The sequence below is a fragment of the Hippocampus zosterae genome, chromosome 11 (genome assembly GCF_025434085.1).
Source record: "Hippocampus zosterae strain Florida chromosome 11, ASM2543408v3, whole genome shotgun sequence".
In the NCBI taxonomy this organism is placed as follows: Eukaryota; Metazoa; Chordata; class Actinopteri; order Syngnathiformes; family Syngnathidae; genus Hippocampus; species Hippocampus zosterae.
Window position 1 is genome coordinate 5955977 of NC_067461.1, and position 15474 is coordinate 5971450.

A 15474-nucleotide genomic window follows, 5' to 3' on the forward strand; every position below is an offset into this window, starting at 1 on the left:
CAATTTGAACAATCGATAAAGTCTCAAATAGCACAGTGAGACACATAAAACTGTAAGACCACAATGACAGATATAGAAACCGAATAGGTAAGACTTTGTGTATTGTCATAAAGAAATGCAGCGGAAAAAAAATGCGTAATCATATGACGGGAAATTAATTGAGACGGTTTTCACATTGTCTGAGCTTAACCATAAAAACCCAATCATCTCGATTGTCGGTCATTCATTGGTGAATTTGTCCTTGAAGAAATTATAACTTGTGATATTTAACAACACCCCCCCCCGCAAGAATGGTGTTGACCTACATCATTCCAAGTGATGACATTTTAAGTATGATACTGAATAGCATCAACCCCTACTGATAGCCACCCAACTAATATACATGCACTATGAAGGTTAATCATTTTTGGTATTTTCGCGCCATCTAGAGGTGCCTTGGTGCATCAGCAAAGTACACTGCATTTGTGAAACACTGTCATCCGATGCGTCGTATCCCAACTTCCCATTGTCAATTAGAAGACTCTCACGGCATGCCAGCAAACAAAAATGACATTAGTAGTATCAATATCGAAGTGATTATCTGGTCTCGGTATACTCACAAATGTACTTCATCGAACACAAAACGTTTTGTTTTTTGTTGTATGAATGGCAACGATTGAAATTAACTCTACTGCCATCTAGTGGAACGGTATTAATTGTTCTTTCTTTCGATGGGCAGATATAGAAGACTAAAGTTATTTGTTGTTAGTATCGAAATCACTTTCGGACGAATTCAGTGAAATTGAACACATTTCCAAAGAGCAATAATTTCAACCCACTGTACCGTAGAAGCTTGTTCTTCTATCTATGCCAGAGACAGAGAATAATGAACAATGAAATGACCAACTCATACAATATCTACATTAAACAAAATAATAAATGTAAATGGACGTTTTCCTGGTAATTTTAGAGGGGGTCTCTAATATATAAGCAATATGTAGAGTAGTTTACATTCGTGAAGTCTTGCTTTGCTGCGTTTACTTCGGCTCTTGAGTGAAGTGTGGGGGACACTGACATCTAGTGGACACAAAAGGAAATGATCGACTTCTTTTTTCCCTCCCTCGAAAACGTGGTAAACAAGAATCCTTCTTGACATGTTTACGAAATGAAACTTCGACATCAAGATTCTTATTTTAAAACTATAGTTAAAACGTGCGGCAATAATGTATTATTCCTTAAGTGTGACTCGAGCAAATTTGTCACTGTGTGCAATATTTAATATGGGCCAGCAGAGGTCCGCCCTTTCCCTTAATTGTTTCTTTCTGAACAATTATGCCTGCACACCGCTTTCAGTACAGCCAGACATAAAACATTTAAACCACATAAATTACATTTTGGTTACATTAAAATGCTGTTCCCTTTAAAAAAAACTCCATAGTAATGCTGTATTTGTGTCTAACACTTTTATTTCATTAGAATCACTTGTAATAATGTTTTTCACCATTCATATTCTGCCTTAAATGGAATCAAATCAGCATATACCGGCCACCTAAAGTACCTGTGATTAACCTTAAATTATGTTAAGATGTTCTAGTAGGCTTTCTCTCTCAATTTGGCTTTCTTCAGTTCTCATTTAGTTACTTCGTGACAGTTGCTTATGTCTTTAGTTACTTGAGGACTGTGTTCACAAGTAACACATCAAGTTCATAAGCTCGAGTAAGCTTTTCCTTACATTTTTGCATGCTTTGCTTTAGTTACTTTTGGGCTGTTGAGAATCAACCAGCCACATTCAAAATTTTAACAGGAGTCAGCAGACAAAGTACCTCTTAAAAATCTCAAATACATTTCAGCTGTTCCAGTTGGTTTAACTTTCGAATGCTAATCTTCACATTTGATCGTCACCTTTGGGAATGAACTTCAATGGATGTTTTTCACACTTCCTACATAGTTGCAAATATGCATTTGGTTTGTCCAATGAGTTGATAATTGCTTATTAAATTTTTTTTTTTTAGTGTCACCAATATACTTTTTACATGACAAAGACACGCACAAATAAGTCACGTTTACGTAAGGGACACCAGTTTTTAAGCTGTTTGACCGCTTTGCCACGGCCGCCTTTCATTCAACATGAATGTGGCCTCTTATGTTGTCCTTTCCTCTCGGGTATTTGTGTGACGTCGGACACGTTAAATCCAGCCAATGAATCCAATCCAAAATAAGGGGATCAAAATGTTGTAGTTTTATTTTTAGACGACTTATTACGTCAGTCACCATCGATAATCACATTTATTTCCCTTGGCGAGCATTCTGTAAGTGGAAGGCTTAAGCAACACCAACCCACACACATGTGCGCGCACACATGCACAAATACATTTTTTAAAAGTCATTTTGAAGTCATTTTACATTTAAAACCATATTGCATTAACAAATGCACTGTAGAAATAATTATCTGTCTATTCATTGTACAGCAACAGTAATTTCACTTTTAGTCTTGTTTCTCACAAGTTTCTGTACTTTTCTATTGGACAAACCAAATCCTGATGTAATCAAAAAGCAGTGCTATGTTGAAGTTAGGGGAGGCGCTTTTTGTAGCTAGGCCATAGCCCTGTCTAATAGAAAGTAAGTGCTTTTGCACCACTGTGTGGCATCATGATGTCAAGAAACTATGTTTCAAGTGGGAGTGGCCTGTTCTATTTGAAGGGCCATAGCCATGTCTAATCTTAATGTAGTATTGTGTCGTCACCTTGTGGAGTCATGGTCTCAAGGAGCTATGCAGATGTGAGGGGAGGAGCTTTTATTAGACGGGAAAGAGCTGTGTCTGATATAAAAATCTTGATTTGCCGCCATTAATTTTGGCGCAATAATTTCTTATTAAATAAGAAGTGTTCAATTGGGTCTATGCATGCACGCGCACACACACACACACACACACACACACACACACACACACACACACACACACATGACCAATTCTGAGTTGTGGTAGGATCAACTTAATATTATTTTCCGTGTGTAGTTTTGTGGCAATTCTGCTCTGATCTGATTTGAAAGTAAGCCCGGGAGATTCAAGATGGACATGTAATCTTGTCCGCTGGCCAAAGTATTAATGTCGAAATCCCCCAAACCAGCGCAGTCAAATGCCAACGTCAGAAATAACCCTGGCTGCACATGAATGGTTGCACAATGAAAACCGTGTGTGTGTGTGTGTGTGTGTGTGTGTGTGTGTGTGTGCGCGTGTATAAATAGGAAGTGGGTTTCATGTAAACAAGCACACCATCCAAAAGTGATGCATGTCCGTGTGGACAAAGGCAAATTCATATCATATCAGGTGGTGAGTTTTCCACATATTTTCCATTCTAGCTACAGCAGATTTCGACGCAATTTTTTTTAGAATTAGTGAACAAGTTCACGTCTGCATTGCCGTAACTGCACCCAAAGCATCGGTGATATCAACAAATGGGATGATGCCTAAAATGGAATGGAAGGATACAGTGTTAGTGTTCGTCATGCCAGTGAATACATTTTTCCTCCTATTGGATAGCAATGACCAGTTAAGGTTGTATCTGATTGGTCAAAGTCTGATAAAAGCGTTCATTTGTCCATTTTTTTTTCATTTCTTAGTGTGTGTCTGTGTGTGCATTGTTGGTTTTGTGTATCTGTGACCGGATCTTTTTTTTTGTTTTAATGTTGTGTATTTGTGTGTGTATGTGTTTGTTAGTGTCGTTCTGCGTTTTTGCATGTTTGCGTGTGAATGGGTGTGCGTGTAGAGTATGTGTGAGTTTGGTTTTGTTTGACTTTGTTTCCGTGGGCGTTTTGGGTTTTTCAAATTTAAAATTTTTTTTTGCATGCGTGGTTATGCGTTATTGAGTGTACATTTCTATTTGCGTGTTTCTTTGTCTGTGAGAGAATCGATGTCTGTCAGCTTGTGTGTGTCTGTTTTTGCACGTTTGTGTGTTTTCATGTTCATTTACTGTGACTTTTTTATATTCTTGTGTGTGCATAAAATTGTGTGTGCGTTTGCTTTATGTGAATGTCCGTTTTTGTGTGTGGTTTTTTTTTTTTTTTTGCATTTGTGTGTGTGCATAAAATGTCTGGTGTGAACAGTGCGGCGCGGGTGCTCAACGTGAGCGGTTTAATGAATTAAAAGAGTGATTTCTAAAGAGCAGTGACGCACAGCCAGGCCCACTTTAATCCAGATTACACAGAAACACTAATCCTGTAAGAATACTCTTTTTTTTATGGACAAATAATGTCTCCCCCCCCCCCCCACCCTACCCCACCCCACCTCCCTAATGGGCAAGTTTAATTGTTACGCGCAGAGATGAGATGCATATACCTTCAGTGTATGGGGGCGGGAGTGTTACCTGAAGCGGTGTGCTTGATTTAGGTGGGCAGGCAGCAAGCGAGCTATATTTTGTAGTCGCGCGACAGAGTACTTTTTTGTCACCTTGCAATTTTATCCGTGTGGGTTTACATCACCATCTTGACGCATAGTACGTTAGCACAAACCGCAATGTTTTCCTGCTAGCTAACAGCCAGCAGAAAGCTGACATGGCAGAAATTGACCCATACCAATGACAAATCAGTGCACTGTAGTGACATTTTATTGGGAGCCCCCCCAACCGGGCCCCATACTCACTGTTGCTGTCTGGTGGCTACAGGGGGGCTCCTGAGGAAGGCAGAAATTGTCCTATATCAGTGACACAAACCTACACTGTAATTGCATAAATTGAAGGTGCATTTCATTTCATTCTTTTTATGTGTTCGGCCGTGTGTGTAATTTTCCTTGATTTAAGCACAGTGTAAATTTTGAAAGGGCGCATCATGTTGCAGCGGCTGATTGAGATCTTACTTGATGTAAAGAGTTCCCAAACCAACAGCAAGTGAATGAAAACGATGGCGCAGGTCATTACATAATGACTCCGACAGGCTGTCAACAGTTAATCTGCTTAGCAACACCAACCGGGGGTCTTCCCAATGTCTGCCGCAACTAGGGGGTGTTATTATCTCTGACCTGCACTTGACTGTAATTACACGCATGTCGCAATTTCATAATGCGAGTCTCTCATTGTGGTTAGCATGGCGGTGGGTGGGGATGGGGGGAGATTGCGAAGGAAAAAGGACACTTTATTTGTTGTCAGGTTAAATCAGCTTTATAAACAGAACATAGATCAGGGAGGAACAAAGAAAACGTCATGAGGAAAAGAATTTCTCATCTGGAGAGCAGAAACTATGCCAGACTGAACACATATGATGCTACGAATGATGTACAATGGAAACCGTAATGTCACATGCCCCAGTACTGTGTTACAAACTCAAGTTGTGAACTCAAGTTGTGGAACTATAACCCTCAAAGACTTGCACCTCATTTTCATGGTCCCCACAAAAAAAAAAAAAAAAAAAAAAACGTGTTTCTGATCCCAGTTGCTGGATCGCTGTAGATTTTAAGCAGATTGGGTTACTTTTACCCAAATTGGTGTTTGTTATATTTCAAACGGCAGATTGGATTGAATTGTAGTTTTGATGCAGACACAAAAGCCATTTTGACAGTTTTGTGGAGGGACATCAAAGTTAATGTGTTGTAACACTCTTTGAAAATGTTGGTGGCAGATGTTAACACATCCAATTGGGCTCCGATATACCACAAAAAAGAAAATAAAAAAACCAAAATTGGGTCAAAAAGGAATCAACTCAACTTTTTTTGGGGGGGGGGGTTCTGTGTTTATTTGACAATTTTGTATATTTTAACCCTTTCCTGCACCCCGTAACTTGATAACGCGATAAACCATCCACTGTAGTAACCGCTGTCCCTCAAAGGGTTAAATATTGAAAAAATATGATGCTATAGTCCGCTATTGTGTTTGTTGTTACATAGAAACTTATTGAGCTTCTATGCGAGTCTGTAGGCATGTGAGTTCTAATCTGTAGCTGTTGACTAATCTCTGATTTGTGGCGGGGGTGGGGTGGGAATACTGGGGGCAAGGGGGCACCCAGGGAATAAAAGTCTTCTTGTATTTTCTGAGATTATTGCAAATTCTACACACAGATCGAGCGTGACCTTCGGAGCGTGGGCGCTCGTATGCGGCATGCGCCCGAAGGGGCTCGTTGCGAAAATAGAGAGGAAATATTGTGCGGTGCTGGTTTATTTAGCAGCATCAATTTAGACAAAGATTCATCAAGTGTGGAAGTATCACTGCTATATAGATTTCTTTATTTTTTATGAAGAAAATCCACCAATTAAAACTAGAATAACAACATAGTAATATAATGGATAAATGTTACTTTTTTCATAATAAAATGGAATATTGCATCTATCATATTTCAACTTTGTAGTCGTAATTTAAGATTCATTGATTTACGAGAATGGCGTACCGATTGGTAAGAAGTGACCTGACAGTGTCCCAAATTGAACAGGAAGGGCCTCAAAATGAACAGGAAGTGACCCAGGAAGTACCCCAAAATGAAGTCTTCACTTTAGTTTTTTTTTTTAAAGAAAGAAATAAATGAATTCAGTTCGCCATCGATGATGTTTTACAACTAAAATTACTAATGAACATGAGGGACACTGCACATTACAGATACGACACACACAGGCCCATACACCAAGTTACACACACAACATAAAACAAAGCACCTTCACTTCTGTACCTGTGCGAGAGAAAACCACCAGCACCACAAGCGAATTGACTGTGCAACATTGGCAATGTTAAGTTTATTTGGACTTGTTGTCAATTTGAGGCACTTCAATCTTCTCCCCGGTGAGGAACTGCCAGATACCTCCTCGGTAGTTCTCGTTCCCCAAAGCGTACAGGAAGACGTTGAATGTGGGGGAGGTCTTGGCCAGGATGGGAGCCATCTGTGGCGCAAAGGAGTTCACCGTTTTGAATTAATTGAAATTCTGTAACTCTGCGATTCCCATTCAGGTAAAGTAATAAATAGTTGTGGACCAATCATTGATCCTTGAGGTACTCCGCAAGTGAGCCTCTGATGAAATAATATTCTTTATTCCTTCTCTTTACCCTGTAGCTTTCTACCCATGAGTAGCTAACGTCTCATATCCCATATTTCTCCCAGTTTCTCAGTAATTGTCTGTGAGCTATAGAATCACACACTTTCTGTGAGTTGGTATACAAATCAACAGGAATACTCATTTTAATTTGCAATTGGAATTTCTTCCACCGTTGGAAGTACTACTACACGAGATGGTCCTGTTTTCCCCAAAACCATATTTTCATTCATTATTTTAAGTATTTATTTTAGTAATAAACATATTACATTGTTACACCCCTTGCATTTTTCTTCAGTTTAACTATTTTTGGGGTTTTACTGTTGCTGTAAGTTGTACAAAAAGTGTATCAAAGACAAAATAAATTCACAAAGTGTGAGTATTGCAGTGGGTGGATGCTCTTACCATCCTAAGCTTGGGTGAGACCAGGTTGGCATTCTCCACTGCGGCGTAGAAGGCCAAAAGGCCGTAGGGGCCCCAGCACAGCAACATGGTCTTAAGGGGAGTATTGGGGTTGAACTGCAAAAGGTGACAACACCAGTTAGAACCAAACCTCACACAAGACATATTATTAGGTACAGGTTTCGAAAGCCTTTACAAAGCATTAATTTACAAAATTATCAATTAACAAGATTCTTATGTGAAGTAACTATTTGGCAAGCCATTTTTATTTTGCCCACTGTTACTGTTATCGTTCGGATGCTGCATTTTTAAATGGCTAATAAAAAGGGTTTTGGAAAGCCCTTAAAAATCTTAAATGAATGGTTATAAATTAAAGGTTCACTATTTGGCATTTCTAGCCCTATGTCGCTGTTGCCTCGCTGATTCTGATTCCCAAGTTTGAATTGCACAAAATGGTTTATAACTGTGTTATAAAGCCTTCAGAAACATTAAACTGTTATAGTCAGGGGTTTGGTGTTAGGGCAGATACTCCTTGCACAATGTGTGACAGCCATCTCTGATCCTGACTGCATGAATCAATTGCTTGGAAAAAAGAACGAGAGAGTTCATTATAACACTATTATGAATCAATAATAAACAATCAATAACCTAGAATTCACTATTTGTTGCCAACAATAAATAATTACATCCAGAAGGGCAATATTATCAAAAAGTGGTACTGACATCACAGTCATCTGCTGACTAAAATATATTAATGAGAAGCGGGAGTACAGGATTAACCCTTGAGAATATCTCTCTTTATGCTTGATCATAAATCCTACTGCCAATTCATTAGCCTCACTCCATTTCATGTAATCCACCATGCCAGGAATTCACTCCAGCCTTCTATTTCTACTTAGTAACGGTACACTGCATTTTATGACAATAGTCAGTGAATTCCAAGCAGAGGGTTTGATTAAAACATGTAGTTTCCTGCTAGCTAGGCTGCAAAGTTTACGCCTCCAGCCAATATAAAGTATTTTATAGGCCACATGTCCAGGCAACGTTTAATAAAAGTATCTCCAACGGGACAAATCTGGATCTGCGAGCAATAACCTCATGTGATGAAAATCGCTCACGGCAACTAACCGGGTTGACACGGCCATCACCCCCCTGGTACACGCCGCGGCACGCTTGCGCCGTGCTTTTGTTTTGTTTTTTTCCTCCCCTCGCACGCGCATTGTCGGACTTGGGCTTCTGTCCTCATTGCGAACAGAAGCACTGGGTCATGTGTTGATGATGACCTACATAATGTGTTTTGTGGCTCTCAACGAGGCACGCCGGAAGAATGTGTGTGCATGCGTGCACTAGTCTTTGAATTCCTGCGTTTTCTCCCGCTGAGTCACGTCGGACGAGTCGGGTTTGAGAATTGTTAACATGATAAACTGTCCACTGAAGTAACTGCCGTCCCTGAGGACAAGTACTCAATTATTAAAATAGTTGTCGGCTGATTTTTACATGAAAATTTGTCAATTTCATCAATTCATTTCACCACCTCTACACAGTGAAAACAAAAGTTGAGTGAACTCAAAATTTCAATTTTTGATACATTTTAAGTAGGGCAATATTGCTGATGTGAAATTTGTCATTTCCCGCATTTTACCGAACGAATTGTGCCTTGATATGAGTGTAAAACAACCCAGCAAATAATTTTTGGGGAAAACGACATGCTTGCTTTGTTGTGCTAACAAACATTCTTGCCATAAATGTCAATAATGGAGGTATTAATGTTGTTCCAATTTAAATGACTCTTTTTGCCCCAAGACAATATTGCTTGTGTACTCGCAACCACTCCAGGGTGTATCCCATCTCCTCTCAAAAGCACAATGAATACATTTTTAACCCTGGTTAATGGTTGTCATTGTACTCACCTTGGGGTTTCCAGTCTTCTTGAATTTCTGTGCGATGGACTGGTAGGAGGACATGACAACAAAGATCTGGATGGCCATGTTGAAGACGCTCATGGGGATCAAGTAGGAGACATAGTTCCTACGCGGACGCAGTGGAGGTCAGTACCACAAACACGAGAACGCGAAATTAGAAATATGGGTCAGTACCGGTCGCCCTTGCTGTAGTCCAGAGTGCAGCAGGTCCTGAGGGGCTCGTAGTCGTACTCGCCCCAGCCGATGAGAGGCATGGCGGACCAGAAGGCGGTGAAGAGCCAGATGAAGATAACCAGAGTGATGGCGCTGCTCCACTGCAGCTTTGTCCCTGAGGAGGACATGATTGCTGAGTAGATTCTGTCCGTTGTGCGGAGAGGATTGATGACTCAAAATTGCGCCCGTGACTTTCTTGACCTTGATGTTCTGTATGCCCCTCTGACCCCCACCCCTCTTGCAGGTCTCTTTCGTGGAATGATAATTGAGCAGATGTATCCATCCGTTTACATCCTGAACCACCCTCCAAAGTGACGTCAAAGTGGCTTTCAGCCAGTCCTCCATTAAAAGTCTCCAGGTGGTCCAAAATACTGCTGCTTTTAATCAAATAGCTTGCATTTGTGAAGTGCAGTTCTGTTGTATTTACCTTTAATCTATAATACCTTGCATTTAATCATTTGAGTTGCTCGTTTCTTTCATGCATTTTTATTTTATAATTATTTTTTCATATATTTACCCTTTTATGTGTCATGTGACTTGGTGATATGAGGGAAGCCAAGTATTTGTTTTTTAGGACTTGGTGTCAAAATTTGGCGTACCACCGGCCGCACTGGGACTGCTTTCCTTAGGGTTGGCGTGCGTGTTTATGTTCCACGTGGAAACAATAATTTCCTGGCTGTATTCTTCCAGAGTGTGACTCACTTGTGCAGTACTGGTGATATCTGTCCCAGGCGATGGCGGCGATGAAGTGGATGCTGGCGAGAGCCGTCACGAAACCCTGAAATCCGTGAGTCTGACATCCCTCCGAACCGTACGGCCAGTATCTGGAATACATATTATCCATGTCAGTCCATCATTTTACACAACCTCTTATCTCAGCTAGCAACCGAGGGAGAATGTTTTCACTATTTACTAAATGGAAGAGAAAGGCAGGTGAACGACTCGTAGACCTCCCCCTCCATAATCTACACTCTCATGATCATGGTGACCGCCTCCCGATGACAGCATGGAAATAATGCGGTAATAGGCCATTAATAATTCCTAGCCGTTGATGTAGCTGCACGTAAAAAACAAGAGTTAATGTTTGTCTGGAACTAAAAGAGTATGTCTAAAAGAGTATGTATAACTATAAGAGTACATCTCGGAGATATAGGTGTGGCATTAAAAAAAAAATAACGTTTCGCTTTTTATCGGAAAAACAAGACGGCATTAGTTGTTATGAATAAGTCATGTATTTTCCTGATATTTTTAAAAATATATCCGTACAGATCTTGGGAAAAAACTAAATTAGGTTACATGTTATAAATAAATACTTAAATCTGCACATGCCGATCACAGAATGTTCAACTGTCCACTGTAATAAAATAAAATAAAAAGTTTGATTCAAAATTGAAATTGTTTTCGTGTCGGCGTGTTTCCATAGCTATGCTGAAGTTGTCAACTGACTGACAAAGCAATGTTTAATTCGCTAACATTCACTTAACATTTGTGTCCAATCCCTTTTAGCTTTTAGCTAGCTTACGCTGCCGTTCAAACTGTCCACAAAAAAAATATGAAATGCCCTTTAAGAATAAAACCCATACTAGCACCTGTATTTTAATGTTTGTGACAATGGTAAAACGTTTATTTTGAGGTTGCCCTCTTTGTCGAAAGTTGGAAAAGTACAATCGTGACTAAACGGGCGATGACGTCAAGTGTGTGTGGGGATAAGCCCGCGAAACTCACCTGAGGAAGCTGGAGAAAGCCGCAATGGTGGCGTTCATGGAGATGCCCATGTCGGCCATGGCTAAACTGAACACGAGGAAATTGCTGGGGGTCCTCAGCTCCCTCACTTTGAGGAAAGCGGCGATGGTGACCGCGTTTAAGAAGAAGCCCATCAGACCTTTGAAGTGTGGAGGGGCGCAGGAGGGTGGGGGGGGGGCACAGAAATGATGACAACTGTCACTCGGGGACCGCGCGTCGTCGGATAGTAACGAATGATTGCGCACGCAAGAAAACAAACAAACAAACAAACACCCGAACGGTAATTACAGAGTATGAAGAAATGGATGACACGCAAGCGCGCACCCACGCCCACTGAGGGTGAGCAGCCAACGGGGCTTTTTCGTGGCCGTCTGCCAGGCGCAAAAGACTCACCCTCGACCATCAGACACGATCCCAGAGAAAAGACGTCAAACTCGGAGAAGCCCTCCGGTAAAGGGTAAGACGAGACCATCCTCGGAGCCGACTTGTCAACAGCTTGTCACACGCACAAAAAGCCAAACGCACGCACACGCACGCACACGCTCGCCTCCTCTCCGTCCGACTGTTTACCCGGTGCCTCGGCCTGATTGGAGGGCGCTGGCTTTTTAAAGGGCCATTTCACGTGAAAAGCACGCCGTCGATTATGTAAAGCCACCACCCTCCTCGCGTCGTGTCGCCCCAATCCGCGCAGGAATGCCTTAAAACCGCGCAACTCTTTAGTCTAAAGCGTATTTGCCCCTCCGCCGCGGACAGCAAAGCCTCTCAATTAGTTACACAACGAGCCTTTTGTGCGCGCGGGCTGGCGGCGAGGATGCCGAGGAAGGAGGCAGACGACGATGTCAAACGCCGAGCCCTCGAAATCTAGAGATGCGCACAACAGGTGTCCGCGAACTGCGCCATTCTCGCATTCAGCTGCCAAGACGGCGATAAAGACAACAAAATGTGGAGAATTCTTCTCTTATCCACCAGCGACTTACTGTATAAAAATCTTCCACGTCCTCCCCATCCGGGAGTCATGCATTCCAGATGTGACTTAATTTTTTTTTACAAGGCACAAAAGGATGAGACGGTTTTTATTCTTCAAGTAAGATAACTGTAGTCGCTTTTTTTCAATCTCAAAATGAACAGTCACGTTACGAAAAAGTTACAGAAATTAGACTTTGACTCACCGTGACAATGAGGCACTCTAAAGCAGCCACGCCAGCGGGCCACGGGAATGGAAGATGTATACTTGAGGCATTTTTAGCTAGCGAACGAGCTAACTTCACGTCACAATTTTGCATTAAATAATAATCAATGATGCTTAGAAATAAAAATGGAATTGAGGATTAAGCGGTTCAGAAAATGGATGGATGGATAAATTAATTCATTATAATTATAGGAAAAATGCCCCTCTGTGGCAATTAATTTTGGACATGAGCTTTTGACATTTATTTGAAATGTTTTTCTCATTATTACTGTACGGCTGTACAGAACAAGGAAGGTCAAGCAGTTGATTGAGAATTGTAGTTTACTTGACTTTTTTACACAATACTTGATGACCTTTTTTTAAAATCTCGTAGTGGACAAATATTCAGAGTATTAAAAAACTAAATCTAATCCTAAAGCTCACAAAATGAAATGAGGCATTTTCGAGAAAAAAAAACAACCTAAAATTGACAAACACTCTCTAAAAAAATAATTCAATTAAATTGAAAAAAAAGTCCCAATGAAATAAAAACTAATTTGAATGAAAAAATCCCAAACTATTAGAATTGCTGGGAGTGAGAACGTCAAACGTTCAGCCGAATGAACGTTAGGATAATCACACCGAATGTGCAAAAAACAAAAGAAAGAAAAAAAACGAAAAAAAACCATCCAATCCATTCCTTCTGTGCAGATTTGTCATGTTTGGTGTAGCGACAACGTCATCATTCGTAGCCTTTGGTGCCTCACGCTCGCAGGGTTAACAAACCTGACATTGTGTTGTGTTCAGTCTCGGGATTATAAGATCAGCAACATTGGGAAATGTAGGTGAGAAAGTGCCGAAATCGTGTGAAAGGTCAATTTCAAAAAAAATCCTGAATTGTTTCCATTTGTCAGCTTTAACGGGTCTTTGCCAAAAAGTGCCCTGCAACGGGCTGGCTTGCTTTGACTTTGAAGACAAGCAAATAGAAAATGAAAGGATGGATATGCTAAAAATAGCGTGACCTGGCACCGCGTACGTGAATTTTACCGACGAACGACATTGCCGTTGACATTGACATTACTTCCTTTATTTACAACATTGCAACGACTGCCTTACGGTTGACCTGTTAGTCGAATGGTTAGTGCGTCTGCGTCGCAGTGCAGACGCAGTGGTTCATGCCGTGGGCGTGGCTGACTGTCAGAGTGAGCAGTAAAATAATGGAGTCAATTTGTGACTCGACCAAGCTATTTATTCCGTTTGGCATTATTTGTGGAAGACTATTTCAACCTTTTTTTTTCTCCATCGTAAGAATGACATTGCATCAAAATAGAGTCTACCACCCCAACTTGAATCCAGCAAAAAGATTAATGATTTGCGCTATATGGAATGTTGGAGTTTAATTCTACAATCGATTGCCCAAGAGATTAAGAGGATCAAGGCAGGCTTTTGCAGTAGTAACACTACGCATACTTATCCTCGGGGTCTCCTTCCGGTGGGACATGCCCGGAACACCTCACCAGGGAGGCGTTCACGACTCACGGAGGGGTACGCATAATTACTCACATGGATTTACAATACCCAAAAAAGCGATGTCAAACTTTAATCCAAATGTAGATTATGGGTTAATATGAGTTCATGAATGTGAGAATGTCACGTTTCCTGTTCAGCCCCATCTATCTGATCATAGTCCTGCCCTATACCGTCCAATTCCATCCTATCCTATCCTATCCTATCCTATCCTATCCTATCCTATCCTATCCTATCCTATCCTATCCTTTCCTATCCTATCCTATCCTATCCTATCCTTCATGTCCTGTCCTATCCTATGTATCATGTCCTGTTCCTATCCTATCCTATCCTTCATGTCCTGTCCTATCCTATATATCATGTCCTGTTCCTAAACTATCCTGTCCTATCCGTCCTGTCCTGTCCTATCCTATCCTATCCTATCCTATCCTATCCTATCCTATCCTATCCTATCCTATCCTATCCTATCCTATCCTATCCTATCCAATCCTTCATGTCCTGTTCCTAAACTATCCTATCCTATCCTTCATGTCCTGTCCTATCCTATATATCATGTCCTGTTCCTAAACTATCCTGTCCTGTCCTATCCTATCCAATCCTTCATGTCCTGTTCCTAAACTATCCTATCCTATCCTATCCATCCTGACCTGTCCTGTCCTATCCTATCCTATCCTATCCTATCCTATCCTTCATGTCCTGTCCTATCCTATATATCATGTCCTGTTCCTAAACTATCCTGTCCTGTCCTATCCTATCCAATCCTTCATGTCCTGTTCCTAAACTATCCTATCCTATCCGTCCTGACCTGTCCTGTCCTATCCTATCCTATCCTATCCTATCCAATCCTTCATGTCCTGTTCCTAAACTATCCTATCCTATCCTTCATGTCCTGTCCTATCCTATGTATCATGTCCTGTTCCTAAACTATCCTATCCTATCCTATCCAATCCTTCATGTCCTGTCCTATCCTATGTATCATGTCCTGTCCTAAACTATCCTATCCTATCCTATCCTGTCCTATCCAATTTTAGCCTAGCATGTTCTTCGGTCATCATACAATTGAAAAGTCCTGTTCGAACTTCGGCTCGTTCTTTTACCTTTAATGCTCGCTGTGCTAATATGAACTACCGCCAGAAGGCTGCGTTTTCCCACTTAAGACTGTTTTAATGACACCAGGAAGATCAAGTACACAGCAGTGGAGCCTTATCAAGCACACTGATGTGGACGTGTCCAAAATTATTAGCTGGTCATCTCCTGTTGGTGTAGCAAACTTGGTCTGAACTGGTCTCAGTGTGGGGAGTGCAATCGATAGGAATTGCAAAGCCTTGGCAAGTGAAAAGGTCACGACAATAAACAAATCAATTCAAGTGCCATCTATTATCCGAGCCGCTTATCCTCACGAGGGTCGCAGGTGTGCTGGAGACGACAAATGTCTCCGCATCCTTTCCAATCTGAGACTTTGCCCCGTCTATCCTGTCCTACCCACCTTCATATTAAACCCCATCTTTGACCAT

The 15474-nt window shown here is 41.2% G+C and overlaps 1 protein-coding gene across 1 annotated transcript; it reads right to left on the reverse strand.

Moving 5' to 3' along the window:
* Positions 1-5686: 5686 nt before the first annotated feature.
* Positions 5687-12032, reverse strand: rgra (retinal G protein coupled receptor a). Its single transcript, XM_052079451.1, has 7 exons — positions 11659-12032; positions 11248-11404; positions 10225-10346; positions 9484-9637; positions 9298-9415; positions 7391-7504; positions 5687-6835 (listed from the first exon to the last, which is right to left on the reverse strand). The coding sequence occupies exons 1-7, from the start codon at positions 11735-11737 to the stop codon at positions 6692-6694; spliced, it is 888 nt and encodes a 295-aa protein (XP_051935411.1). The 5' UTR covers positions 11738-12032; the 3' UTR covers positions 5687-6691.
* Positions 12033-15474: the final 3442 nt, after the last annotated feature.